General features: G+C 52.4%; 1 protein-coding gene across 1 annotated transcript; it reads left to right on the plus strand.

Annotated features, from left to right (window-relative positions):
- Positions 1-1,387: 1,387 nt before the first annotated feature.
- Positions 1,388-21,463, plus strand: LOC307054945 (L-gulonolactone oxidase; the record flags this gene model as incomplete). The annotated part of the gene is made up of 11 exons (XM_079706828.1): positions 1,388-1,441; positions 4,096-4,221; positions 5,839-5,933; positions 9,822-9,912; positions 13,043-13,228; positions 13,885-13,992; positions 14,843-14,919; positions 18,615-18,764; positions 19,640-19,804; positions 20,592-20,682; positions 21,335-21,463. The coding sequence occupies exons 1-11, from the start codon at positions 1,403-1,405 to the stop codon at positions 21,461-21,463; spliced, it is 1,257 nt and encodes a 418-aa protein (XP_079562954.1). The 5' UTR covers positions 1,388-1,402.
- Positions 21,464-27,631: the final 6,168 nt, after the last annotated feature.

The raw sequence follows: 27,631 nt of genomic DNA on the forward strand, positions 1-27,631 counted from the left end.
AGGAAGACCTCAGCTAGAAGACTCTGCCTGGTCTGAGTGTCACTCGTCGGCCCCCCCATACCCCGTCCCCCGCACCCCCTGCTACAGCCACCAGCATCCCGTTCTGTCTCCCTATAGCGATGGGCAGCCTGGTGCATCCCTCCCCCAGCTCTGACAAATGAACTAACACGCGGGCCCCCATGTCACAGCCTCCCCTGACCTGTGGCGCTAAGGACCCACTTTCGAGGCCGGGGGTCCTTCGGCTCCAGAATGCCTATACTTGGTGTCAGAGCTCAACAGCTTTCCGGAAGAGATCAGCCACCTTGTAAATGCTGCCTGTCCGCCCTGCGGCCTGAGAGGAGCCCCGGGGCAGGGGGCAGGCCACACGGCTGTTTGTCTGGGTGGAGCCTGTCGTCACACTGTTTATCCACCTCTGCCGGGGCCCCAAGCCCCTCTGTGTGCTGCAGCTGCAGAGTCGGTCCTGAGCTCCCGCGGTCACCGTCACCGCGCTGCTGGTTCCAGCCCCCCGGCTCCGCCTGGCCTCCGCACCCCGCTGCCCTGTGCTCTGCGCCACGAGGAAGCCGGAGTCCGCCAAGGCCACTGACCCACCGCTGGAGCCATGGTAGGGCCACGTGGGCAGCCCTGCCGGTCCGCATCCAGGCTGGGTCTGCGAACCCGGCTTGGGAGGGCAAAATGAGGGCAGGTGTGGGGCTACTGGGAGGCCACGGGGAAGCTCTTGAATTGGACTCGCGGCTCTGGGGAGCCACGGGCGTGCTGGGGAAGGGATGCAAGAGGAAGGCCGGGGCTGGACTCCTGGGTCTTTCCTTGGTTGCTCTGTGAGCTCGGGGAGGTCACTCTACCTCTCTGGGCCTCAGTTTCTGCTCCTGAAAATGACAGTATTATTACCTATTTCGTGGCTTTATTGTAAGGCCTAAATAAGGTATGACACGCGGAGAGATAGGACATGTGGAGGACCCCGGAACAGTGCCCGGCACGCAGCGGGGATCCCACAAACGGGAGTCCTTTCCCCAAGGCTCTCTGCTGTGGCCTCCAGGCCAGGAAAGACTGCTGTGCTGTCTCCCAGGGCTGCACCTCTGACCCCATGCAGCCCTCTTCTCCTAAGGAGGGACCGAGTTTTCTGCGTGATCTGCTGCCCTGACCATGGGGGTCAAGGGAGATCGTAGCAGGAAGCCCACACGTGGGTGCACGGCTTTAGAGCTTCCACTGTGTGTTTGAGCTTCCCAGTGGCCCAGCGCCGTGGCCCCAGCCTCCCATCTCTACGATGTTGGGACAGCGGGATGGGGGTCAGGGCAGCCCTAGACCACTTACTGGTGGTGACCCAGGTTTTGTCCTGTCACAGGTCCATGGGTACAAAGGAGTCAAATTCCAAAACTGGGCAAGGACCTATGGCTGTTACCCAGAGATGTACTACCAGCCCACGTCCGTGGAGGAGATCAGAGAGGTGAGTGTCCATCTCAGCACAGCACACAGTGGTCCAGCCACAGGACCTCCAGCTCCATCTGGGCCCTGCGGACCAGGCTAGCCCCAGAGAGGAGGTGGGCGTCCCAGCTAAGACCCTCATCCCCAGCCCAGAACTGCCGGTGGGGTGACAGCTCCATGGGGTCGGCTGCAGCTGAACACTGCTGCTGCGTGACCACTTGCGGTGTCTGCCAATGACTGCCAGATTTTTATTTCTGGCTCAGGTCTCTTCTCTGAACTTCAGATTCGCTTTTGACTTCTTTCATCAAAGACATCACACACTTAAATGCCCCAAACGATGTTTTTGATGTTTGTTTGCTTTCAACCTGTCCTAGTGTAGTCTTCCCTGACTCTGTACCAACCACGGGATTGCTCAAACTAGAAGCCAGAAAGTAGGTCACTGTCCCTTATTGGACCTCAGCAAGTCCTGCCTCAGAAGTTTCTAGAACCCACCTCCTTCTCTCTGGCACTGGTGTCACTAAGCCCAGGCCACCGTCCCTTCCTCACATGCTGTGGCCTCTGATGGCCTCACCCCTGATCTCCCAGCTTCAGTTCTTACCTCCCTCAAATGCACTTTCCACAATCAGCAAAAGTAAATTTTCTTAAAATCTAAGTTGAATTGGGCTACTTCCTCGCTCTTCAGAGGCTTTCATTGTTTGTGGAATAAAACCCCAACTCCTGACCCCAAGGCCATGCATCCTCTGGGCCTGTCTCTCCGGCCTCCCTAAGGTCCCTCTCTCCCTGGCTCGCTACCTCCGTACCTTAGTATTTGCTGTTCCCACTGCCTGGGATGCCTGTCCCATCGCTTTTAATGGGACTGACTCCTTTTCATCCTTTAGGTCTCAAAGTAAATCACCTCCTCAGAGGCTTCCCAGACCATCTTATCTGAGTATTTCCCCATCTTCTGTATCTCAGCTCCTTGCTTATTTCTTTCATTGCATGTTCAAAACCTGCAGTTATTTCGTTGACATGAACATTTGCATGCGTTTGTCTCTCTCCCTCATAAGGATTTAAGACCACATTTGTCTTGTTTTCCATTTTAAACTCAGCACCCAGCCCTGTGACCTGTACACAGGAAGCACTTACTGAATATTTGTTGAATGAGTGAGTGAATGAATGAATGAATGGACATGACCCGACTTCTGCCCTTAAAAGGCTTTTGCCCCTAAGACAGGCTGCATGTGACTAACCCCAGAGGCTGCAGACGTTTCACTAGCACCAGCAGAGCACAGAGAAGGGAGAAATTCATGCTGCTTGTGTGTGCATGGGTGTGAGTCTGTGCACAGGTGTGTGTGAGGGCACTTGGAGGAGAGTGGGGGGAACGACACTGTCACCACTAAGTGCTCAGCGCCACTGCTTCATATCTGTGGTCTCACCCATCCCCACAACCCCCTGTGAGGTAGTGATTATTATCCCCATTTTCCAGATGAGCAAACTGAGGCTCAGAGAGGCTTTGTAATTTTCCCATATCAGTAAGTGTCAGAGCCAGGATCCAAACCAGGATTCAAAACCCCCAACGTCTCATGCATGAGAATGAAGGAAAGTGGTCCCTGAGCCGGGCCCTGGACGATGCATAGGAGCTCCACAGGGAGCTGGACGAGGGCAGTGTGCGGTGAAGGAAGGGGAGGAGGACACCTGGAGAGTCGTCAGACGTGGCTGCCGGAGGGTGCGTGGGGGTCGGGGAGGGCAGAAGAGGAAGGCTGGGAGGCGAAGTGGCTTTGAACAGATCCGAGGGCCTTGAATGCCGAGGCAATAGGCTTCATTCTGAGCTGAGGGAAGAGGGTGGAGGGGTGCTGATGTCCTGCGTGTGAAGGCTGTTTCTAGCCGTGCTAGCCTGCCCAACTGTGAATTACAAGTAGGTGGAGGCTACTGCAGGCCCGTGTTTCCCTGGAGAGCTGGTAGGGTCGGGGGGCGGGGGGGAAATAAAAATAGTTGTGTGGTCAAGGGAGTGCGAGGGAGATGGTGTTGAACAGATGTCTTCATTGTACTGACATTCAGTAGAACCTGCAGCTTAAACGTGCTTCACGCATGGGGGTGGGCGTGGAAGACAAGTGCTATGGAGCATTTCCCAATCTTCCTTGACCCTGGAACCCCTCGAGGCATAAATCCTGAGACTGGTGTTCCATGCCCAGACACAAGGGTGAAAGAGTATGGATTCCTTTGAGTGACACCATGCATTCATTTCTTTCTTCATTCAAGATCACTAGAGACGGTCTATTCCCGTCAGGCCCGGGGTAGACACGGGGCTACAGTGTCAAATTAAGCCACCGCCCCTGCCCCCGGGAGACTTCATCGCACCCTGGGAGGCAGCTGAGGCCCATGTGGGCCAACACGAGGAGACGGGCCTTCTTCTGAAGGTGCCGGGTGCCTTTGAAAGGTTTTGCCCAGGAGAAGAATGTGGTCAGGTTTGCCAGCTGCCTCGGGGAGCACGCCCAGGAGCCCCACGTTGGGGTGCTTCCTTGGTTCTCCCTCCCGCTTGCTTCCCGGCCCGTCTCTCTGGCTCTTTCCCGGAGTGGCCTGCACAGCGGCCTCCAGCCAGGCAGGGCCTCGGGGGGCTGGGGGCCCAGAACCTGGGCGGCCCCGCGGCCTCACGGAGAAAGGCCTGGGCCGGGGCTGACGCAGGCGTTGCCTCAGCAGGTGCTGGCCCTGGCCAGGCAGCAGAAAAAGCGGGTGAAGGTGGTGGGCGGCGGCCACTCACCTTCAGACATCGCCTGCACCGACGGCTTCATGATCCACATGGGCAAGATGAACCGCGTCCTCAAGGTACTCGGAGCCCGGGGCTCCCCACCTCTGCTGGGCCCCATGCCGGGCAGCCATGGTCTCCGTCTCAGAGTCCAGGTGGAGACTCCTTAGCCTTTTCCCTTGGGCCTTATCCCCTCCCCACCTCTGAGTCCCAAAGTGACGCCCCCAATTCCTGGTCCCCGGTGATCCCCCCTCCCCAGGGTCCTGCCTGGGCTTGCTCAGGCCTCTCGTCTGGTCTGTGCGCCCCCTTGTGGCCACGGAGAGGATGTCCTTCCTCCCCTCCGGCCAGAGCCTCCTCTCCACTTCTCTAGAACAAGAATGGCCAGTCAGGCCCCCAGAGGTGGACTCACAATGACAAATCCAGAAGGCTTTGCACTTAACTTGTTTTACGTATGGGGAAACTGAAGATCAGAGAGGGAGAGTGATTTGCCTAAGGTCACACAGCTGATCAACAGCAGAGCAGGCCACAGACTCAGGGGTCTGACATCAGCCCTGTGCTGGGATACCGTCCATGCAATTCAGCCATGAAGTCAGGCCCCACCACCACCACCTCAGGTGCCTGCCTGGGAGTGAGAGTACCGGCAGGCGTGCTGCCCGTTAGGAGGGCTCCTGTTCTCACCTGACCTGATGGGGCCAGCTCCCCTGAACTGTAGTGTTTGCCAGGTACCCTCCCCTCCAGCCCTGCTAGCAGAGGTTCTGGGTTTCTCTCTAGTATTTATTTCCTGATTTGCTCAGGCCGACGGTCACCACCCCGTAGAAAATGTTCCAGTCAAGACATCAGTCATGGCAGAAATTAACTCTGATCGCTAATTAGTGAGGACTGGCCTCCAGTAATTGATTTTGCCGGGCTCTGGGCTCGGGGTCAATGGGATGTGTGTTTTGGAGTCATACAGATGGGATTCTCATCTCATTTCTGCCACCGATGTTTGTGTGACCTTGGGCAAGCGATTTCAAGTCCCTGAACTTCAGTCTCCTCGCTGGGGAAGGGAGGGAGATTGCTCCTCCCCCAGCCCCAGGGCCCGAGGTGGTTGGGGGCGTGGGTCTCAGGACACAGCACAGTTCTCCCAGCCCCGCAGTGACTCGGGCAAACACCCCTTCTCTTCCCTGCTTCTTATTTCTTTCCCCTGTGAAAAGAAGGGTTACGCAGGGCTTCCCTGGTGGCGCAGTGGTTGAGAATCTGCCTGCTAATGCAGGGGACACGGGTTCGAGCCCTGGTCCGGGAGGATCCCACATGCCGCAGAGCAACTAGGCCCGTGAGCCACAACTACTGAGCCTGCACGTCTGGAGCTTGTGCTCCGCAACAAGAGAGGCCGCGATAGTGAGAGGCCCGCCCACCGCGATGAAGAGTGGCCCCCACTTGCCGCAACTAGAGAAAGCCCTGGCACAGAAACGAAGACCCAACACAGCAAAAATAAATAAATTAATTAAAAAACTCCTACCCCCAACATCTTCTAAAAAAAAAAAAAAAGAAGAAGAGTTACGCAGAATAGTCCCAAAGCCCCAGCACTCTAGGGCTCTGCCTACACCCCTTTGGCTGCCTGCAGCAGGAGACATGCTTGTACTCACAGCCCTGCGGGACTACAGGACAAGGACTGGGCAACGGCCTAGCTCATCCCAATCTCTGCTGGTCTCTTGCAGGTGGACACGGAGAAGAAGCAGGTGACCGTGGAGGCAGGCATCCTCCTGGCTGACCTGCACCCACAGTTGGACAAGCACGGCTTGGCCTTGTCCAAGTAAGAGCCACCTCCCTGATTCCCAGGTGGGCCAGTGATGGCCCCTGCTCCCTGCCCTGGCCTTGGCTGGACACTCAAGCATCTGTCAGGAGCCAGAGAGAAGCACTTCTTAGGATGCACCTGTTTCTCTGGACCCCTGTTCCTCCCCCACAGAGCACCCATCTCCCCATCCCCTGTGTTCAGGGGCTATTGTGTGAGAATAGAAAGAAATAGGCTAGCATTAAAAAAAAAGTCTAGTACAGGGATGGGAAAACCATGCATTAAGCCTTTCTTAAAACTTGCAATAAAACTATATGAACCCAAACAGAAAGATATACAAAGTAAGCAGTCAGAGAAGAAGAAGACCATGCTGATTGAGACACAGGGCTTCCTGGTATACCTATATGTGGCTTCACTCATTTCCCCTTCCAAACATGGTATCAGTGAATGCTCAAGTTTAATATCAGGAGGCTTCCACTGAAATAGGAAATAAATTTGGCTGAATGCAGCCAAAGGAGTGAATGTCTAACTGTGGGGTTTCAACCACTAGAAACAAGTGATAGAATTATTTTGGATATTGGGGTAGCAATCTCTTCACAGCTGGAAATTGCCACCATAGAAGCCTGTGGTTGGTCTTCAAGTGTGGGTGGTCCATTCACCTAGCTTTCTCATTGCAGGCCCTGAGACATCACTATACTTTTTCACTCTGAAAACCATTCTGTTTCTGCCTCTCCAAGGGTCATGGCAACTCAAACATTTATGGAGTGTCTACCACGTGCGGGCTTTGTTCAGGCCTAGAAGAGGCCAGGATGAATAAAACCCAGACCCACTCACAAGGAGCTCCCTGCAAGGCGGGGAGACAGACCCACGAAGTGACAAGCGTGACACAAAGCAAGAGGCTCAATGCCAGAGAAGTGTTCTGGGCACCGTGGGGTTCTTGGGGGCCCATGTTCAGCCTTGGCAGGCAGGGGAATGTGTGAATGGATGGGAATCAGGGCAGGCTTCCTGCAGGAGGGGGCCCCTTGGTTGAGCCCGAAAGGATGACCTGATGTGGACCACAAAAACGAGAGGAGAGAAGGGATTCAGGCAGAGAGAGCAGCGTGAGTGAAAGCCCAGGAGAGGGAAGGTGTGGGAGTGTACAGGGGTCTGCGTGCAGCTAGCGGACACATCTCCGTGACCAGCGACGACAGGAGATATGTTTTGTTAATCACAGGCTTTAGCTTCTGGGCCCTGGAGCATCTCTGTGTCCTGTTCATGATATCTCTCTGTCCTCCCTGGGGACCCAGTCCTCCTCAAGTACCTGCCTGCACAGGGCTCATCTGCCTCTCAAAGGGAGTTTGGATGTCCTGTCCTGTGTATCCCAGGGGCCACCTAGGTCTGCAGCTCCAAGGATGCTGTGGGGACCTCGGGAGTGGCTGGGGGCTTGTGGGGAAGCACACAGCTGTGTCAGGCCGCATGCCGGTGGCTTGATGCCCTCTCTCATCATATCATCATCCCTGGGAGGAAGGACCAGAACCCCCATTTAAGGATGCAGAAAGCAGGGTCTTGAGGCAAAGGTGCTTCTCAAAGTCACGCAGCTGGAAAGCTCTGGAGCTCCCACTGTGTGGTGAGCCAGAGGGAGCAGAACACAGGCGCTCTTCCTAAGAGGGAGGACAGCAGCTTGGTGAAGACCCAGCTCCAGAAGCGGGCCTGGGTGCGAATCCTGCTTCTACCTCGTACCAGCTGTCACGCAAGTTCCTTGACCCTTCTGGGCCTCAGAGTTCTCATCTAGAAAATGGGTCTGTGAAATAGGGGCGCTCAGAGGCCTGCGTGAGTCAAAGGTGCCCCACCTAGTAATTACTAAGTAAGTGTCGGTTCCCCCTTCATTTTCCTCGCTCTGTCTTGCTCCACAGACTCCGGAAGTGACCCCTCCCCTTGGCTTGTTCTCTCCACCCCTCGGGGGACTAAAGTCTAATCCTTCCTTCCTAGGTCTTCCTCCCTGAGGGCCTCACGTTTATCCAGCTTATTTCTTTTACTTATTTATTTTTACTGAAGCATAGTTGATTTACAGTGTTGTGTTAGTTTCAGGTATACAGGAAAGTGATTCAGTTTCATATACGTGTGTGCATGTATTCTTTTACAGATTCTTTTCCATTATAGGTTATTCCAAGATATTGAATATAGTTTCCTGTGCTATACAGTAGGCCCTTGTTGGTGATCTATATTATATATACTAGTGTGTATCTGTTAATCCCAAACTCCTAATTTATCCCTCTCTTTCCCCTTTGGTAACCGTAAGTTTGTTTTCCATGTCTGTGAGTCCACTTGTGGTTTGTAAATAAGTTCATTTGTGTTGTATTTTAGATTCCACATATAAGTGATAGCATATGGTGTTAGTCTTTCTCTGTCTGACTTACTTCACTTAGTATGATCATCTCGAGGTCCATCCATGTTGTTGCAAATGGCATTATTTCATTCTTTTTTATGGCTGTATAATACTCCATTGTATATAGGTACCACATCCTCATCCATTCATCTGTCAATGGACACTTAGATCAGCTCTTTCTTTCAACGTGGTCCCAAGCCCATTTCCATGTTGCTCTTTAGTCTCTGTGAGCTTCGTGGACAAGCATAGACATACTGCAGGTTGGTGAACCATCCCCTCCCATCATGGGCACACGGTGGTCCTCAGTTCTTCACTATCGTTCAGGATGCTGTGATGAACATCTTCGTGCATCTGCCTTTCCACATGCTGGGGCATTCCCTGGGACAGGATTTCTGTGGTCTTCTTTTAACATTCTGGTATTTTCACAAGGGGTGATATCACCAAGTCACCCAACTCATGTGGGCAAAAAGGCCAGAGTGACACAAGGGTGAGAGCTGAGGAAGGAAGAGGCTTCGGTTTCTTTCATCCTCTTCCTGTTTCACCAGGGCCGCCCCAGGCCCCATTGCAGGAGAGTTATGAGGCTAGATTTTCTCATCATTGTCAACCTGCTTCTTTGGAAGCCAGGACCCTCCTGCCTCAGGGGCCCTGGGTCTGCGCTGAGGGCCAGGTTGGGTCTGATCCCCGCCCTCCTGGCCGGGCCCATTTCTCCAGTGTGAACCAAGGCAACTGGGCTACTGTGAAGCTGTCGTGTAGCGTGCAAAGCTCCAATCTCCTTGGCCCCCAGTGGGCCTTCTGTAAACACTGGCTCCTTTCTCCTTTCAGCCTGGGCTGGGATGTCTCAGAGAAAGCTCCTGAGAAGTAAGATTTCTTAAAAACTCCTGACCCGCTCTCTTTCCTGGACCCTGAGACCTGAGCACATCTTTCTAATTCCTGTCCTCAGAGCCCACGCCGGTGGAGGCGTCTTTCTCCCCTTTAGGAATCTGGTCCTCGTGCACACAGCATCCTCTTATTATTTGTTCCAGGGCCTGGAACACCAGGCTGAGGGGTGCGGGCTTGATCCTGGAGGCCCCGGGGGACCCTGGAGGTTTCTGAGTGGGGGGCGACGTGGTCTCCTTCTCCTGCGTCCTCCTAGAATCCTGGGACGGCTGTGTGTGCAATTCTGACACGGGAACTCTACAGGCCTCGATAGGCTGGGTCTGGAGAAGTCTTAGTAGGAGCGTTTGGCCTGTGGTTAGTGGAGAAGATATCGCTGGCAGATGGAGGTCGGAGGAAAAGGATGTTCTAGGCTGCAGAAAGCCCGAGGCAGGCAGGCAGGCCTCCCCTCGGAGCTGAGCCGTACCCCCACTAGCTCATCTGACGGGCCACGCAGCCCACAGACAAGGGCTGGCTTGAGTCAGACGATCTAAGATGTGATAAGTTGGGGACGAGATTCCCAGGCAGGAGATGGATCAACTATTCTGCTCTGAGGGGCCTCACACCGAAACCCCAGGGAGCATTGTCACAGGAAGCCTAACTGGTCCCTTCGTCCCCCCACCTCCCTCCAGCCTGGGAGCCGTGTCAGACGTGACTGCAGCTGGTGTCATCGGATCCGGAACGCACAACACGGGGATCAAGCACGGCATCCTGGCCACCCAGGTGAGCCTATCTGCGTCACCGCTGACTGCCAGGGAGAGGGGAGGATGGGACGGAGCCCCTTTCACCCTTTGCACCGTGGCTGCTGGACAAGCAGGTGCTCCAGGGCCATGTCGGCACAGCTCCGTGAGGGCCCCAAAGCCATCCGGTCTCACCTCTGACGGAGACTCGTCAGGGGTCCTCCAGAAACATCGTCTCCCCTAACCCTCATCCCTTCCCAGCAGACACAAGTGACGAAGGCGCCCTCGTGCATGTGGACGCAGACCTGCCTCTCGGGAGCCTCCTGGCCACCCTGGGGAAAAGGGCAAGCAGAGCAAAAGGTTCCATCCCCATCGAAAGGTCTGAGGCAGGAGCCAGGCAAGGCAAGGGGCCTTTCCAGATTAGCAAGTCGGGGAGGAGCCAGGAAGGAGCCCACCACAGGCGGGCCTGGGATCCGCACCTGACCTTCACCAAAAAGCATTTCTTAAACTTCACGAGAGCCCAGTTTGGGGCACAAGTTTGGGGCTCAGACCTGGGCCCCAGACCTAAGTCCGATGTGCACTGTGTGCAGCATGTGGGCAGATTTTTAACTCCTCTGGACCTCCCTGTTTTCAGCTGTCACCTGGGGAGAATACTCCTCAACCCAGGGAGGGTGTTCGATGCGACAGCATGTGTCCATGCCAGGGGGCTGGATGACAGTTCATGACGCCTGCATCAGGAGCCACCCCTTTGGGGGGCAAACTCCTTTAAACTTTCAGTATTAGGAGGACCTTCTAACAGGCCAGGCTGTGGCTCCGTGAAGCAGGCTGCTGGGGGTACCCGTGGAGGCGGGCCGCTCACCCTCGGGGGAGAGAGAGACACCCTCGCGCTGGCCATAGCTCACCGCCGGCTTCCCTGCAGGAGTCCACCTACACTCTGGGCCATGTGGTCCCTGGCCATCGGAGCATCACTGCTAAGTGCTGGGGTTTGGCTTTTGCCTCCCAGATCTTTGACTATTGTCTGTGTGACCAGGGAGGGGACAGGTCTCTTTACCTCTGGCTGCCTCAGTTTGCTCCCCTGGAGAATGGGCACGATCACAAAAGCAATGCGTGCAGGGTGCTTAGCTGAGTGTACACAGTTGGTGCTCAATACATGTTTGTGATGGGTTTGTATGTAGAACAAGGCCCTTTCCAGAGCCCACACTCTACGCTGTCAAAGAAATTTCAGCATCATGGCGGCACTGACCGCACCGATGGCTTAACGTGTTCCCCAGTCAACCAGCCAGGAGCACGGCTCCTCTGTTCTGAGGAAGACGGACACCCCGGCAGGTGCTGTCTGACTGTGGCTTCTGGGAGCTGGTCCCACGTGCTCCGGTCCAGAGCTGCATGGGGTGGAAAGAAAATGGGCAACAGCGCTGTCCAAGGATTCACTCTGTTTTCTCACACACCACGAGGAGGAGCCACTTCAGAGTTACTGTTCCTTAAATCCGCACTTTGCTTTCTCACCAGCCTTATGCATTCACACTGGTGGCCCTTGTCCTTTTCCTCCCCCCTCTGTCAAGCACAAAAGCCTCAGAGAATCACCAGGCAAGGGAGAGGCATCCTGAGGGGATGCCGTGAGCCAGGGAAGGGGAAAGGCCCAGGGCATTCGACCACAAAGCAAAGCAGGGTAGGTTTTGCGGAACCTGATTCCCAGGCACTCACAGCCCTCTGTAGACTTGTCGTTACCCCCTCAGAGCGGGGTTTGTTGTCCAGGAGAGCCCAGTGGTAACTGGGGGTGAAGGATAATAAACCAGCCCTCCCGAGATTTGGCCACAGTCCTAGTCTACTCTCCAGGGGTGAGGTCAAGCTGGTTGCCTCCGTTTCTACAAAACGATCAGCAGAGTATGGAAAAGAATTCTGAGTGGTCAGAAATCAAAACGCACATGAGATTTGCTGGCCAGTTCCCCGAGGAGGCTCAGCTGAGCAGGATGGGCCCCTGCACGCAGGAGATGGGGGGACTGGTGTCTTTAGTATCCACTGAACCCCAGGCAGTTAGCTGGGTGCTTCACATACTCTCTCTGAGTTGGTTATTATCCTCATTTCACAGATGAGGAAACAGAGAGGTTAAATCACATGCCCAAGGTCACACAGCTGGTGAATCGTTGTCCACCTTTATTGTCACCGGACCCTGCTGCAGTGTGTCACTGGCAGCTCTCATGCTCTGCCCCGGATCTCAGACAAAGTCCGGTTTTTATAAAAATCACTCTGACGCCCTCACTCCCGCAGAGGGCCACCGTGCCCCATTTCTGCCAGTTTCTCCTCTTTTGTCTTGGTGGCCGTTAATTAGAATTAGTTCAGCTTTATCTGTTCTCTCACCCTGAGCAGCCAGCCACCAACTGCACACGTCGGAAGCAATTTCCATCCAAATGAGCAGGTAGCAGAGTGTGGAAAAGCACTTCAACAGGCAGTGAAAGAGGATTCCTCTGGAAATGGGGGCTAAGGGCAAGGATACTGACAATGACCACCTGTCTTCAACTGCGCAGCCCACTCTTTGCAGAGACCAGAGGTTTCCAGTTGTGTGTGGCCAAGTAGGGGAATCTAGTTCCTGAGGCAAGTGAGAGGTCCCCGAATGAGAAGATGGACTCGAGTTGGCACCCAGGGGCGCAACAGGCAGAGAGAGCCTGCAGGGGACCCTGGTCCCTGGGCTGCGTGCTGGGACAGCAGGGCTGGCTCTCCCCCAGATGCACACACATCCTCCCTTTGCCTTCACAAGCCACCTGTACCCAGGGCTTCAGGACTCTTTGGAGCCTGTCTCATCTTAGACTTCTTCCGGGCAGAGGACAAGCTCGCTGCATCCTGAGTGTGAAGTCCACAGGATGATCAAGGCAGCGGTGGGAGGACAAGCCACCGGGGTCCCACGGAACCACATGTGATATATGGGCCCCCTCCCTGCTGAGGGCTGATGCCACCCAGACACAGCCTCCTTCTCCCCATTTCCCCTTTCTCCCTCCCCCAAGACTGAGGCTCCCTCAGGCTGTGACTAGAGACCCAGCTGGGAAAGTTCCCTGTGACCAGATGATGGTGGTCTTCCGGGAACAGGAGACACCTGGCCTCACTTCCAAGGACAAACGGGGAAGTGAGGGCTTCACGCCAAGTCTAGGGGTTCTGAAATGTGGCTCTTCTCCCACTGCCAGGTGGTGGCGCTGACCCTCCTGACGGCCGACGGGACCATTCTCGAGTGCTCTGAGTCCAGCAATGCAGAGGTGTTCCAGGCGGCACGCGTGCACCTGGGCTGCCTTGGAGTCATCCTCACCATCACCCTGCAGTGCGTGCCCCAGTTCTCCTTGCAGGAGACTTCCTTTCCCTCAACCTTGACAGAGGTACTGTCTATCCTGCATCACCCCTCAGCCTCAGAAAATAAATGGAGGGCCTTAATAAGCCATGCTCCACGGAGAGCCCCCGCGGCTCTGTAGGCCCCCTGAATGGGGCAGTGAGCTGACCTCACCAGACCTTCGATCGGTGAGGAATCCAAGCTGGGGCTGGGGGAGGGAGGAATTGTGCAAAGTCACAGCGGGTCAGTGGAGAGGGCGGTCTGACTCAGAGAGGTGTCACAGGCTCTACACTGCACCCTCGTGGTGGCTTTCCTGGGACTCTTCCAGAATTCAGGCTGGAAGCCCCAGGATAGATACACGTGCTGTATGGGAGGAAGGGAATTGGAAAGGAAAGGAAAGACACACAAGGGAAGGAAAAATGGCCGAGAAGCTGAATCTTCAAACCCGACTTTACATGCAGGAAGCCATCGTCACAGTCCTTTGTCCTGGCTTCCTGTCCTCTCCTCCAATGCCCTCCTGTGGCTCATGACCAGCCTACCTGGAGGGCTTGGCCATCAGGGAGCCCACCCTCGTCTAGAGGGGACATGAGGCTTTTTTCTTTTGAAAAAAGGTATTTTCTTTTGATGCTGGGCTCTGACTTCCAGCATCCCCACCATCATCCTGTGACCAATACAATCTCTGCTCCTTCCTCCTGCCTCGGACAGGTTCTTGACAACCTGGACAGCCACCTGAAAAAATCCGAATACTTCCGCTTCCTCTGGTTCCCGCACAGCGAGAACGTCAGCGTCATCTACCAGGACCACACCAACAAGGTAGCCGGGGCGTCTTCGCCTCCTCACACACAGCCCGCTATTCCCACACGTCCCCACCCCCCACCACCAGCTCCCAGGGCGCCTGACATCTGTTATCGTGCTGATGATCCGTGAGAAGTGAGAGGAAAAGCAAGGGTGAGCATCACTGAGCCTGAGAAGAGAAGCACAAAAGGCCAGAGGGTGGAAGGGAGAAGGAAGGTGGGCCCAGTAGGGGTCCACGTGTCTGCGGGGAGGGATGCGTAGGGGTGAGGTCAAGGGACTATCTAGATGTGGGGCAGGGGAACAGGGGACAGAGGTGTGGGCAGGACAGGATACGCTGAGTCCTAGGAAGCTGGGCTAGACCTCAGAAGCCAGCTAATACCTCCCACCTTCCCTCCAGCACCTCCATCTTTCCCACCCCCAACCGTCCAGGTGAAGAAACCCTTGGTTTTGTCTCCCCACCGTGACCTTAGCAAACAAGCTGCTTCTCAGCAGAAGAAAACAAAACCATCACTTAGGATGATGTTGATTGAACAAGTCAGGCAAAAGCCAGGACACCTACTGTGTGTAAGGGGCTGGCGTAGGGTTCATAAATGATGATGGCTGGACACCCGGCTCGTGGGCTCTGAAGACGAGGGACAGATGCACATTTTTGTCTTGCGCAAAATACATGAATACAGGAACATATACAACAGCATGAAACAGAGGGGATAGGGCATGGGAATCAGCGGTAGGAAGTGAGGCTTTCAATGGTCCTGGCAGGTGGGTCACCCTTCCCCCATGACACACACACAGCCTCTCCTGGGACACATCTCCCTCTAAGGAGACACTCAGCTCTGGCCCCAAACTGACCACAGATTCTGCTTCCCAGCCTCCCTCCTCTTCAGCCAACTGGTTTTGGGACTATGCTGTTGGATTCTATTTACTGGAGTTCCTGCTCTGGATCAGGTAGGAATGCACGTGTCTCTTTTCCCAGCACCTGCCATATGCTGTTGCAGATGTGGTCCATCAAAAGAACAACATCCTACCTAGTTGTGCAAACTGGGTCTGTCTCCTGGGTCCAGAGCAGGGGTTTTCAACCCTGGGGAGCTTTTTAAAAAATACCAGTGCCCAAGCCTCACTCCCTGGCTCACAGGTGATGTGAAGCTTCGTATTGTCCTGTTTCTTACCTCCTTCCCAGCCTGAAGTCTGTGCTCAGGCTCAGGCTCCATGTCTGCCACCAAACATGTAACTATGAGTGATGGGGACAGTTTTATGGGGCCTTGAGTGGTGACTCTGTATCCAGCCAAGGCATGGAATGGCATCAGGTAAAGATTTTTGAAATGTTTCATACATGTAAATAATATAGGCAACACAAATTTAAAATATAAAGAATAATAGAGTAAGCACCCACATCTTGTTGTTGCTACCATATTAAGAAGTGAGACAACACTAGTAAAATTGGGGTCCTCTTGGTGGAACTCCCAGATCACAGTATCTCCCCCAGAAGGTCAACCACCACCCCAAACTTTATGCTTATCATTCTCTTGCTTTTATTGATACTGTAGTTTTCTGAATCCTGAAATAAAAAATTGGTAATTCAGCTTTGATAATGATATTTTTCCATGTTGATATGAATAGCTGTAATTATTCATTCTTCACTGTATGCATTTACCACAATGTATTTATCCATGCTCTTGTTGATGGATATTTGGGTTGTTTCCAGGAATTTTTTTGTCCGTTACAAACAACGTTCCTGTGAGCATTCTGGGAAATTGCTTCTGATGTCTTGAGTATATAATCATTAGTGGAATTCCTGGGTCACCAAGTATAAGCATCTTTAGTTTTATAAGATCAAGTCGTTCGCCTAAGTAGTAATACCAAGTTAACTGCCAAGCACTGTAAGATTCTCTGTCTTCCATAAGCTGGACAAAATTGGACCTGTCAGGCTTTTAAATTTTTGTATGCTGTGTGTTAAATGATACCTCATTATGGTTTTTAATTCTTATTTCCCTGATTATTAATAAGGTTGCCCAGCTTTTCAGTTTATTGATCTTTCAGGTTCCTCTTCTGTGAGGTGCCCGTTTACGTATTTTGTTCTTTTAAAAAATTCGGTGGTTTTTTTCTTAATGTTTTGTACAGCTTTATTTACATGTATTTTGAGCACCAGTCCTTTGCTGGTTATGTGTGTTGCATCACCTTCTCCCTGTTGGTGTCTTATCTTCCACTTTCATGGTGTTTTATGATGTGTAGATGTATGTAATTTTATCAAATGTAGCCATCTAGTCTTTTATCTTGAGGACTTTGGTGTCTTTTTCAAGACGGTGAGCCCAGCCTAGAGGCCTTCGCTCCATCAGAGAATGGATCGGGGGTGCGAGTGGAAAATGCCCAACTGGTTTCTCCCCCCTTCCATCACGGCAGCCTGGCAGCTTTATGTGCTTGTGTCTGTGGAGTCCGGGCCCAGGAAGCATCCAAATAAATTGGGCTCTAAATCACAGTTGGCACATCCCAGCCAGGGCGGATGCTCCGAGGGAGTTCCATGACCTCTGAGCACAGCCCATGTGGCCCCCCTTTTCGTGTCTTCTGGAAACTGCATCCACCCAGCCTCATCCCTGCAGCTCTGGGCCTCTCGCTGAACTATGTGCCCAAGGATGAGGGAATGAAAACTAACATAATGGATTGGGTACCTGGTGACTTAATGGCTGCTTTGCGATCAGACTCACTGTAGCCCCATGAGGGCAGGGATGCTGTCTGTCCTGTCACTATCAATCCTCAGAGCCCCAAAGAACGCCTGGCACCTAGAGGAGGCTCGTAGGATTTGTGTAGGGAATGCTAATGAAAAGCTTGGTCCCTGTCCTTGAGGTGTTCAGTAGCAGTCAACTGTAGGGGTGATGGTGTTGGCCCTGGCTGACCAGGACAGAGAGACAGGGTCTCTTGGAAACAGGTCCCTGGAGGGTCAGCCAGGACCAGGGCCAAGCTCAGCTCCTGTGCTGAGAACAGCCCTGTGCCCTGGGGCCGGTGGGAGCCGCCCTATGGCCATGCTGGCCTGGGACACCAGAGAGCATCTGCCTTGAGAGAGACAGCGGCATGTACCCTTCCTCCCCAACCCCTGTAGCTTTTACCCTTCTCACCCCCCGACCCCACCCCTGCAGCGTGTACCCTTCAGCCTCCCAACCCCTGCAGGAGAAGGAGAAGCAAGGAGAAGGCTGATTTTGCTTTCTTGGCTTCCCAACACATCTACAGTGAAAATTTATTTCTTTTATAAAGACAAAAAAAAATGAACTTTAATCTGTGTGTGTGTGTGTAAGTATACATTTGGAAGAATGTGACTTGGTGAATGAGTTTCCCAGAGCAGAAAGCCAGGTGACGGCTCCTTTGCGGCCCAAGAAGCGCAGAGCCTTCCCTTTGCAATTCCTTGGGCAGCTCATTTCCAAACACAACAATCCATGAGCCCAGCCCCCATGCTAGGCCACTGGCCCCCACTGGCCACTTACAACAATCAAGTCCTCCCAGGATGGCCAGGTGTGGAAGGAGGGTGAATTACTACAGTCCTTATGTAAATTAAACTGGCAGCAACCTGCTGAAATTAAAACTCTGCCTGCCCTTTGCCCCAACAATCTGGTAAGGATATAAGTACAAAGACCTTTGTTATGGTGTGGCATGTGGTGGTACTACACCGAAAATGACAGGTTTGGGTGAGGATGTGGAGAAATTGGACCCTTTTGCGCTGTTGGTGGGAATGTAAAATGGTGCAACCGCTAGGGAAAACAGTATGGAGGTTTCTCAAAAACTTAAAAATAGAATTTCCATATGACCCAGCAATTCCACTTCTGAGTATGTATGAGAAAGAATTGAAAGCACGATTTCAAAGAGATATTTGCACACTTGTGCTCACAGCAGCATTATTACAACAGCCAAAAGGTGGAAGCAACACAGGTATCCGATGGATGACTAGGTTAACAAAATGGGGTATGTCCATGCACCGGAATACTATCCAGCCTTAAAAAGGAAGGAAATCCTGACACATGCTACAATGTGAATGAACCTTGAAAACATTATGCTAAGTGAAATAAGCCAGACACATCAAAGGACAAGTATTGTGCGATTCCATTTTTATGAGGCACCCAGAGTAGTCAAATTCATCGAGACACGAAGTAGAATGGGGGTTGCCAGGGGCTGTAGGGAGGGCGCAATGGGAGGGGGCTGTTGCTTAGTGGGGACAGAGCTTCCGTTCTGCAAGATTCTGGAGATGCACCACACAGCGATGTGAATATACTTAACGCTACTGAACTGTACACTTAAACAATGGTCGAGATGGTAAATGTTATGTTACGTGTTTTTTCTTTTTTAATCACAGTTTGGGTTTTTCACCAAACCCAAACCCTGAAAATAACCTAGTCATTAAAGGGGAAGAGAGGGATAAAATGTGAGATAAAATCCATAACTGGATCACAGGGCAGCCATGGAGAGAGTGATGGAGGGCGATCTTCACGCTCCCTGGAGGGGTTTCCAGGCTGTAGGCAAGCGTACACGGCAGAGTGTGTGGAGAATGAAGTCCTGGTTTGTAAAGGACTCAGCCCAGCGCCCAGCAAACAGCCGGCACTCACTCACTCACTGCTGGATAATTCGATGATCACAGGCCCCTCTGCCCTGCCCCCCGCCAGCACCTTCCTGCCAGGCCTTGTGGGCTGGATCAACCGCGTTTTCTTCTGGCTCCTGTTCAATGGGAAGAAGGAGCACTGCAACCGCAGCCACAAGATCTTCACCTACGAGTGCCGCTTCAAGCAACACGTGCAGGACTGGGCCATTCCCAGGTAGGGGCTGTGTGGGCCAGCCTGCGGGCAGGTCAGCAACAAACAGATCCCCTTGGGATCTGCCCTAGCACGTACACTGCCAACCAAGCTCCCTGTTCTACCTGTTATTAGTGGGGGGCAAACTGGAGGCTCTGAATCCCCATCCGGTGCCCTTGCACCATTGTGACTCTCAGGGAAACCAGCCAGGGGATCCCCTCCGCTTTCCCCATCGGCTCCTTTCCAGCCATGCGGCCGGGTAACAGCAGGCTTGGGCTTGAAGCACAGTGCTTCCTGGCCAGCATCTGGTTTTTCTGAAAGACTGTCCCCTGCGTTGTCCCTCGGTCGGCAGAGTCCATGGAGCAGGCTGGGGACTGGTACTCTCCATCTCAGTCCCGAGGGACACACCCCCTCGGGGCTGAGGCTAGGTCTGTAGCCCAGATCACTGCAGCTTTCTCTCTGAATTGCCCCTCTTTGTCCCTCTCCAAGAAAAGGTGGGGGGGTTGGGGGGGGTGCCCAGGGCTTAAGGGATGCCCCTGTTACCATGTTCAGGGGCTGAGGCCACCACACTCTCGGGGAAGGACTATTAGAAAAAGTAGAAGTCTTGGAATCAGAGTGACCTGACTCTGTCTGAAGGAGAGGAGGCCGGGGCATGGGACAGCTGTGGTCAGAGACCCAAGGGGAGCCCCCGATTGGGCGGGGGCCCTAGGATCTGAGCTGGGAGCAGTTGGTAGGTCTCCTCTTCTGTGAGGAGGACTTTGAGAGCAGCCACGAGGAAGGGGCCTCCTGGGGACCGGGATCCCCGAGGACCCCAAGGCTGGGAAGCCGTGCAGAGCCTCATGGGAGCTCAGGAGGCCCTTTCTTGAGGTCTGGGTTCCATCCCCCTGGGCTGAGTGCAGAGAGAAGACCAAGGAGGCCCTGCTGGAGCTGAAGGCCATGCTGGAGGCGCACCCCAAGGTGGTGGCCCACTACCCCGTGGAGGTGCGGTTCGCCCGGGGGGACGACATCCTGCTGAGCCCCTGCTTCCAGCGCGACAGCTGCTACATGAACATCATCATGTACAGGTGACCAGCTCGCGGAGGGGGTGGGGTGGGGCTGGGCTCCCTATCCCCACCCTGCCCCCCTGCTTCGAAGGGACCCCTCTCCTTCCCCAACTTTCAAGGCCAGTTCAAATGCCACCTTCTCCCGAGAGACTTCCCTGATCCTGGCCACAGAAAAGATTTGTGTGTGTGTACATATATATATATATATATATATATATATATATATATATATATAATCTCCTTAAAGTAATTTTTACATTAAACTTTTTAAATTTACATTTTAAATATTTAGATCTAAAATTGAAATCTGCAAGCTACATGAGTATATAAATATACATACATATATATGTGTGTATGTGTGTGTATGTATATATATATATATATATATATATATATAAAATCTCCTTAAAGTAATTTTTACATTAAATTTTTTTAATTTACATTTTAAATATTTAGATTTAAAATTGAAATCTGCAAGCTACATGAGTATATAAATATACATACATATATATGTGTGTATGTGTGTGTATGTATATATATATATATATATATATACATACACACACACAGATCTTTAAAATTATTTAAACTCATGACAACTTTCAGTGGCCAGTTAAAAAATATGCAGGAGGATGTCAACCTTTTTCCACATCCTTCTGAGCAGAAGCCCTCAAGGTGCTGGGTCACCGCTGTCCATGTCCTGAGGGCAGAGCCCAGTGCTGGGCCGGCGCAGGCAAGGTGCCTGATAACAGTGGGTGGGTCCGTGCAAAGCAGGGACAGGGCCTCACCTCCTCTGCCTCCTCCCCAGGCCCTACGGCAAGGACGTGCCGCGGCTGGACTACTGGCTGGCCTACGAGACCATCATGAAGAAGGTGGGGGGCAGGCCCCACTGGGCCAAGGTAGGATGCTTCATGGCGGGGGTCAGCTGGGCAGCTGCCGTGAGCCAGGGCTTCCACCAGAGGGCGCCTCTCCTCCCTGTTGCCCTGCCTGCCCAAGGCTTAGATGTGGGGAAACTTGGGCTGAGCAAGTGACGGGAAGGAGGGCCTCCACGACCCTAACCAGACCCATCTTCCCTCTGCATTCATGTTCCAACAGCCCAGTGACTAATTCTCTCAGAGTTTTCAGAAAACTTCCTCACCTTTCATTTTATTTCATTCTCTTAGTAACCCTACGAGCGGGATAAGGCAGTGGGTCCATTTAACAGACAAGAAACTAGGGGTCTCTCAGAGGTGACGGGACTTACTTACTAATTAGCAGTTGAATTGGGGCCAGAGCCCTCTCCACGGACACACTGCGGGGTGGCAAAGGGAACGGGAAGTTTAATGCTGCATTTGAACACCTTCCTTCTTTACTTCCCAAGAACTTCCTCCCTCCTCTTTCGGTCTCTACATTATAGGTGCATGTGAATGAATGCGTGCATGTATGTGCTTGTGTGTGCCTGGGGGTAGCAGCGTCACACATGCAGGCATCCAGACGTGGGTGCCTGTTTGCAGCCCCCGTGAAATGCCGGTTCCAGGGAACGAGGCTTGTTGTATCTGGTTGCTTCCTCAGGCCCACAACTGCACCCGTAAGGACTTTGAGAAAATGTATCCTGCCTTTCCGAAGTTCTGTGCCATCCGAGAAAAGCTGGACCCCTCGGGGATGTTTCTGAATGTGTACCTGGAGAAGGTGTTCTACTGAAGCACAAACAGAAAACGAGTCGGGCCCACCCCATCCCATCCCCCAGGCCCACTTCCCATGAGGTGGAAGGCTCAGTGTCCCTCCAGCCTGATGTGGAACAGACCTCTTCCCCCAGGCGCTCTGCCACGGTGCCCACAGCTGCTCTAACCCAGAGTAAGGAGCCTGGATCTGGGCAGCTCCCACTCCCCTCATCCTCGCAGGAACCCCATGTAAGGAAGAGCATCAAATCCCCATTTCCCTCTTCAGCCGCATCCTTTTAGCCCAAGCCTGCAATCACCACATCCTGTTTCCCAGAAGACAGAGAAGCCCCCAAATGCTCTGTGTCTAGGAGGTCAGGATTCAGCCTTTCCAAGGTTCCACCCACTGGTTGGGTGTCCGGAGCCCTAGGGATCCCCCACCCACCCTTGCAGGGAGGGGTCCCCCTGGCGTGGGTTTGGGCACAGAGGTCGTGTGCACTGTGCTCTGCTTTCTTTCACCCTCGAGGGTCTTTCAGATGCTCAGGTGTGTGGCCCCTGCCCTGGGACTGCCCTCTTCCAGAGGGTCCACCTGTCCATCTGACCTCCCATAGCCCGGCCTACAGTGTGTCTGTTCCAGGGGATGTTTGGGGACTCGGACTCTCCTTGTCTTCTTTTTAATAAAGGCTAAGAGTTCATTCACTCTCTGCTCCCTCCTCTTCATCTCCAAGGTAGTCCTTTGGGAGCAGGGGGCTCCCTGATTCCCGGCTGCCCTCCAGAGGTAACGGGTCTCGGACTTGCCTGGAAAATGCTCTTCATACCCCTTCTGCAAACTTAGTTTCAAGCTGCCTCTGACCTACCACACTTTGTGGCTATTCTTTCACCAGGCTCTTGTTGATCATCTACAAGGTGCCAAGTGCTTTGGGGGAATTAAAAGGACCTTAAGGGGCTTCCCTGGTGGCACAGTGGTTGAGAGCCCGCCTGCCGATGCAGGGGCCGCGGGTTCGTGCCCCGGTCTGGGAGGATCCCACGTGCTGTGGAGCGGCTGGGGCCGTGAGCCATGGCCACTGAGCCTGTGCGTCCGGAGCCTGTGCTCCGCAACAGGAGAGGCCACAACAGTGAAAGGCCCGCGTACCGCAAAAAAAAAAAAAAAAAAAAAAGAATCCTCCTGCCAATGCAGGGGACACAGGTTCGAGCCCTAGTTCAGGAAGATCCCACATGCCTCGGAGCAACTGAGCTCTTGAGCCACAACTACTGAGCCCAAGTGCCACAGTTACTGAAGCCCGTGCGCCTAGAGCCCATGCTCCGCAACAAGAGAAGCCACCGCAGTGAGAAGCCCACGCACCACAACAAAGAGTAGCCCCCACTCACTGCAACTAAAAGAAAGCCCGTGTGCAGCAACAAGGACCCAATGTAGCCAAAAATTAAATAAATAAATTTATTCTTTTAAAAAAAGAACCTTAAGACAGGTTCCTGGCATCCAGAAATGTATATTTTAATCATATGTTTCATAAGAGGTTAATACACAGACTATATAAGAATTCCTCAACAACACAAAAACAAACAACTGATCAAAAATGGACAAAGGGGCTTCCTTGGTGGCACAGTGGTTGAGAATCTGCCTGCCAATGCAGGGGACACGGGTTCGAGCCCTGGTCTGGGAAGATCCCACATGCCGCAGAGCAACTAGGCCCGTGAGCCACAACTACTGAGCCTGCGCGTCTGGAGCCTGTGCTCCGCAACAAGAGAGGCCGCGATAGTGAGAGGCCCGTGCACTGCAATGAAGAGTGGACCCCGCTTGTCGCAACTAAAGAAAGCCCTCGCACAGAAATGAAGACCCAACACAGCCATAAATAAATAAATAAAATAAAAAGGCAAAATTCCTTAAAAAAAATGGACAAAGGACTTGAATACATATTTCTCCAAAGAAGATACACAAATGATCAGTAAGCACATGAAAAGATGCTCCACATCACTACTCACTAGGGAAATGAAAATGATCCCCATGAGATATCACTTTACACCCATTAGGATCACTATTATCAAAACAATAATAACAACAGAAAATAACAAGTGCTGTCGAGCACATGGAGAAATTGGAATCCTTGTGCATTGCTGGTGGAAATGTAATGAAATGGTGCAGCTGCCGTGGAAAACGGTATGGAAGTTCCTCAGAAAGCTAAACATAGAATTACCACATGATCCAGCAATTCCACTTCTGGGCACATACCCAGAAGAACTGAAAGCAGGGACTCAAAACAGATATTTGCACACCCATGTCCATAGCAGCATTATTCACAGTTGCCAAAACGTAGAAGCAACCCAAATGTCCACTGATGGACGACTGCATAAATAAACTGTGGAATATACATACAATGGACTATTACTCAGCCTTAAGAAGGAAGGAAACTTTGATATATGCTACAATTAATGAGCCTTGAGAATATTCTGCTATGTGAAATAAGACAGTCCCAAAAAGACAAATGCTGTACAATTCCAATTACATGAGGTACCTACAGTAGTCAGATTCACAGAGACAGAAGGTAGAACAGTGGGTGCCAGGGGCTGGGAGGAAGGGAGAATAGGAAATAGTGTTTAACTGGTACAGGGTTTCAGTTGGGGAAGATGAAAAATTCCAGGGACGGATGGTAGTGATGGTTTCACAATAAAGTGAATGTACTTAATGCCACTGAACTGTACACTGAAAAATGGTTTAAATGGTACATTTTATGTTATATATATTTTTACCCCAATAAAAGTAAAGAAATTTGTATTCAAATTCAGGGAAACAAGACTAATGTGCAGAGGACGTTAAATAGCAATACCAGGGAGTGTGTAATGAAGTGTTAGGGAAATGGTACAGCCACAGAGACCTGGCCAGTCCACTTGGACTCAACTTCCCCAGAGAGGCTGGCTTAAGACCTAAGTCCACGGCCTCCAGGGTAAGAACTACCGCTTCAGCAGGACCAGCTGTGTAATTCACAGGGCCCAGCACAAAGCAATTAAGAATTTCACGAGGGCAACGATACTTCAACTAAAAAAAAGAGAATTTCAGGAGGGTGACAGCAGAGCATTAAAACAAGCATGGGTCCTTCTGAGCACTGCACAGGCCAAGCACCCATGAAACCAGCCCCACTCACTGCCACCAGGTGTGGGCAGTAGGTATGTGTCAACTTACTGGGCTACAGTCTGAACTGTTTCATCAAACACCGACTTAGGTGTTGTTCTGAAAGAGGTATTTTGTGGATACACTTAACATCTACCATGAGTTGACTTTAACTAAAGGAAATTACCCTCAGAAATGTACGTGGGGGCTTCCCTGGTGGCGCAGTGGTTGAGAGTCCGCCTGCCGATGCAGGGGACACGGGTTCGTGCCCCGGTCCGGGAAGATCCCACATGCTGCGGAGCGGCTGGGCCCGTGAGCCATGGCCGCTGAGCCTGCGCATCCGGAGCCTGTGCTCCGCAATGGGAGAGGCCACAACAGTGAGAGGCCCGAGTACCACAAAAAAAAAAAAAAATGTACGTGGGCCTCATGCAATCAACTGAAAGGCCTTAAAAACAAAAACTTGAGGTTTCTGGGAGAATAAGTTCTGTCTCAAGAGCTCCTGGCTGAGTTTCCAGCCTGTGCATCTGCCCTGCAGATTTCAGGCTTGAGCCAACTCCTTGAAATCAGTCTGACACAAACCTACACGTTGGTTCTATTTCTCTGGAGGACCCTGACTGATACATAAGGAAAGAGATGGATTGGTGAAGTTAATACAAACAAAAGCATGGCAGGCTAAATCCTGAGGCTTGGGAAATGATGGAGTCCGAGTCACTCCCATGTTCTACAGATGAGGAAACAGAGGCTCAGAGAGGTGAGGATACTTGTCCAATGTCACATAGCAAGTTAGGAAAGGCAGTGCCAGTAAACCAAAGTACATCCTGAAGCCCTATATTTTCAATAGCTGGAATTTAATTTTTAAAATCTATGAATTTTGCCTTCTATTTCATTATGTAATTCTGTTTTAAACTTTTGAGTAATGTTCTATTTTCCAAATCTTTAAACGACATTTCCGCTCAAGGCAGGAGTGCCATGTTTGTTGTGTGCTTTTATGGCACCTCACATCTACCCCAGGGGGAGAAGTACAGACATTAAGGAACACACGGTGCAATGGCTTAAGTCCCAAACCCTGAGGTTCAGTAAAACTTCAGTTCCTGGAATGCTGAGGCCAAAGAATGTTCTGGAAATAGACGTTCTAATTACCAGAGAACCCAGGTTCCCTTTCTGGATCAGGCTTTTGATGAATATAATTTACTCTTCCTTTGATTCGAGATCTTTTGATGCCTGAAGGTCATCCTCCCCCCAAAAATATTCTCCTTGCAGAGTCCTTTTGATACCCACTGTGTACTGAAGCCATAAATCGGGCTTCTGAAGGCATCGCAAATCCAGATCCACTTTTCTCTCCTGCCTCGCCTCCTCCTGGCCACTGCTGGTCCAGGTTCCCACTGACTGGCTTCTCGTCTCTCCCAGCAATGCCCTCAGGTCCAAGCTTCAGGTAGCATGAGCCGCAGTGGCACACACTCTCTTCATCTCAGAGGACTAGAAAAATCGTGGGTGCTGAGGCTCAGAGCCTGTACTTCTAACAGCGAACAGTGATTGCCGGCGTCAGCTAAGGAATCGGCTGGAAGGATGAGGAAGGCGGTCCCCCTGGGCCAGTGTGAAACTAAACCATAGTACAGCACCAGAGCTGTTGGGCCGTGAGCGGCTCTCAGAGTTGAATTTGGGGTGAGTGGTCACCAGCTAGAAGGAACTGTATAAATCTCATCAAGCAGAGTGAGTGAACTCTGGACATCTCCTCCCCTCAGGGCGGCCGCCTGGCCCCAGCACGCCACAAATTCACCGCTGAGAACGGGAGGGCTCCGGGTGAGCTCTGAGGGTCCCAGAAGGATGCACCACCGCTCAGAAAGCCTCCCCAAATGCAAAGATGTGGGACATTTAAAAGCCAAGCCAGATGCCCCCTCACTTCAATTGTAGGCGTCTCTGCATGGGGATAACCCCAAATCTGCAGAGTCAACTTGGCCACCAGCAGGGGCTGGGCCCAGAGGACAGATACGGGGAGGTGGGTGGGTCACCTGACTGGAGGGAGAGAGGGCAGCGAAGCCCAGCCATCAGCGGAGCCAGAGCGCAACTCTGGTCTTTCTCTCAAGGTCCGCATCCGCTGTCAGCCCCGGAACAGGGATTCATGCCGCCCCCTGGTGGCAGCTGTCGGGATCCTTCGAGGTGCGGGCGCAGGCGGGGCAAAGCGTCCCCCTCTGACCTACAGGCATGAAGCTGGCTAGTCCCAAACTCTAAAGCGACCAGGAAAGCCTCAGAGAAGGGAGCAAACCCCAGGGACGCCCTGGAGGAGGGGCAGTGCCGAGAGGGAAGAGATCTCTCCACAAAGGTAGGTTTCACAGTTAGAAGGGGTGTCTCTGGGTCCGCTACTAGGAAGATCTTACCTATAGGTCTCCAGTCACTAAAATGAGGCCAAGGCAGGAGTTATTCCAAGGATGGGGCAGTGGAAGCTGGAAAAATAGCTACGAAGAATAACTACGAAAAATAGTTCCGTGAGGAACCCGTGAACGAAGGGGGAAAAAACACAAGGCAGTGTCTGAGTGAAGCTGCACTAAATACCCAAGCCTGGCTTATCTTCGTTTCTATCCTGAGTTTCTTTCCCCATGTGGCAGGGTCAAGAGCGGCCCAGACATTTCTAGAAAGTTCCCAAAAAGAGTTATCAAAATTGTGGTTTGTTTTAAGTTTTGACATCCATAAATGGATGTTTTTACACACACAGAGTGAGAGAATGTTACACTAGGCTCCAGATAATTGCTCTTTTAAAAAATGATACCTTGGGACTTCCCTGGAGGTCTGTCCAGGGGTTAAGACTCCAAGATGCCACTGCAGGGGGCAGGGGTTCCATCCTTGGTCAGGGAACTAAGATACCCCCATGACGCAGGGCACGGCCAAAAAAAAATTTTTTTTTTAATTAAAAAAAAAAAAGAATGATACCTTGTGCACTCTGGGCAGGTGGGCTGGGGAGGGGTCGCAGGCTTGAATCTGGGGAATGAACGCCTTCCTTCGGTGCTGTGAGTGCATCTCTGTGATTTTATACCTGTGCACGAAGCCCTTCCTAAAGAGGGCAAAAGCCTCTTTATGGATGTGAAGCTGGAGTAACTGGTCCACCCGTCACCC

Source organism: Hyperoodon ampullatus (genome assembly GCF_949752795.1).
Source record: "Hyperoodon ampullatus genome assembly, chromosome: 6".
Taxonomy (NCBI): domain Eukaryota; kingdom Metazoa; phylum Chordata; class Mammalia; order Artiodactyla; family Ziphiidae; genus Hyperoodon; species Hyperoodon ampullatus.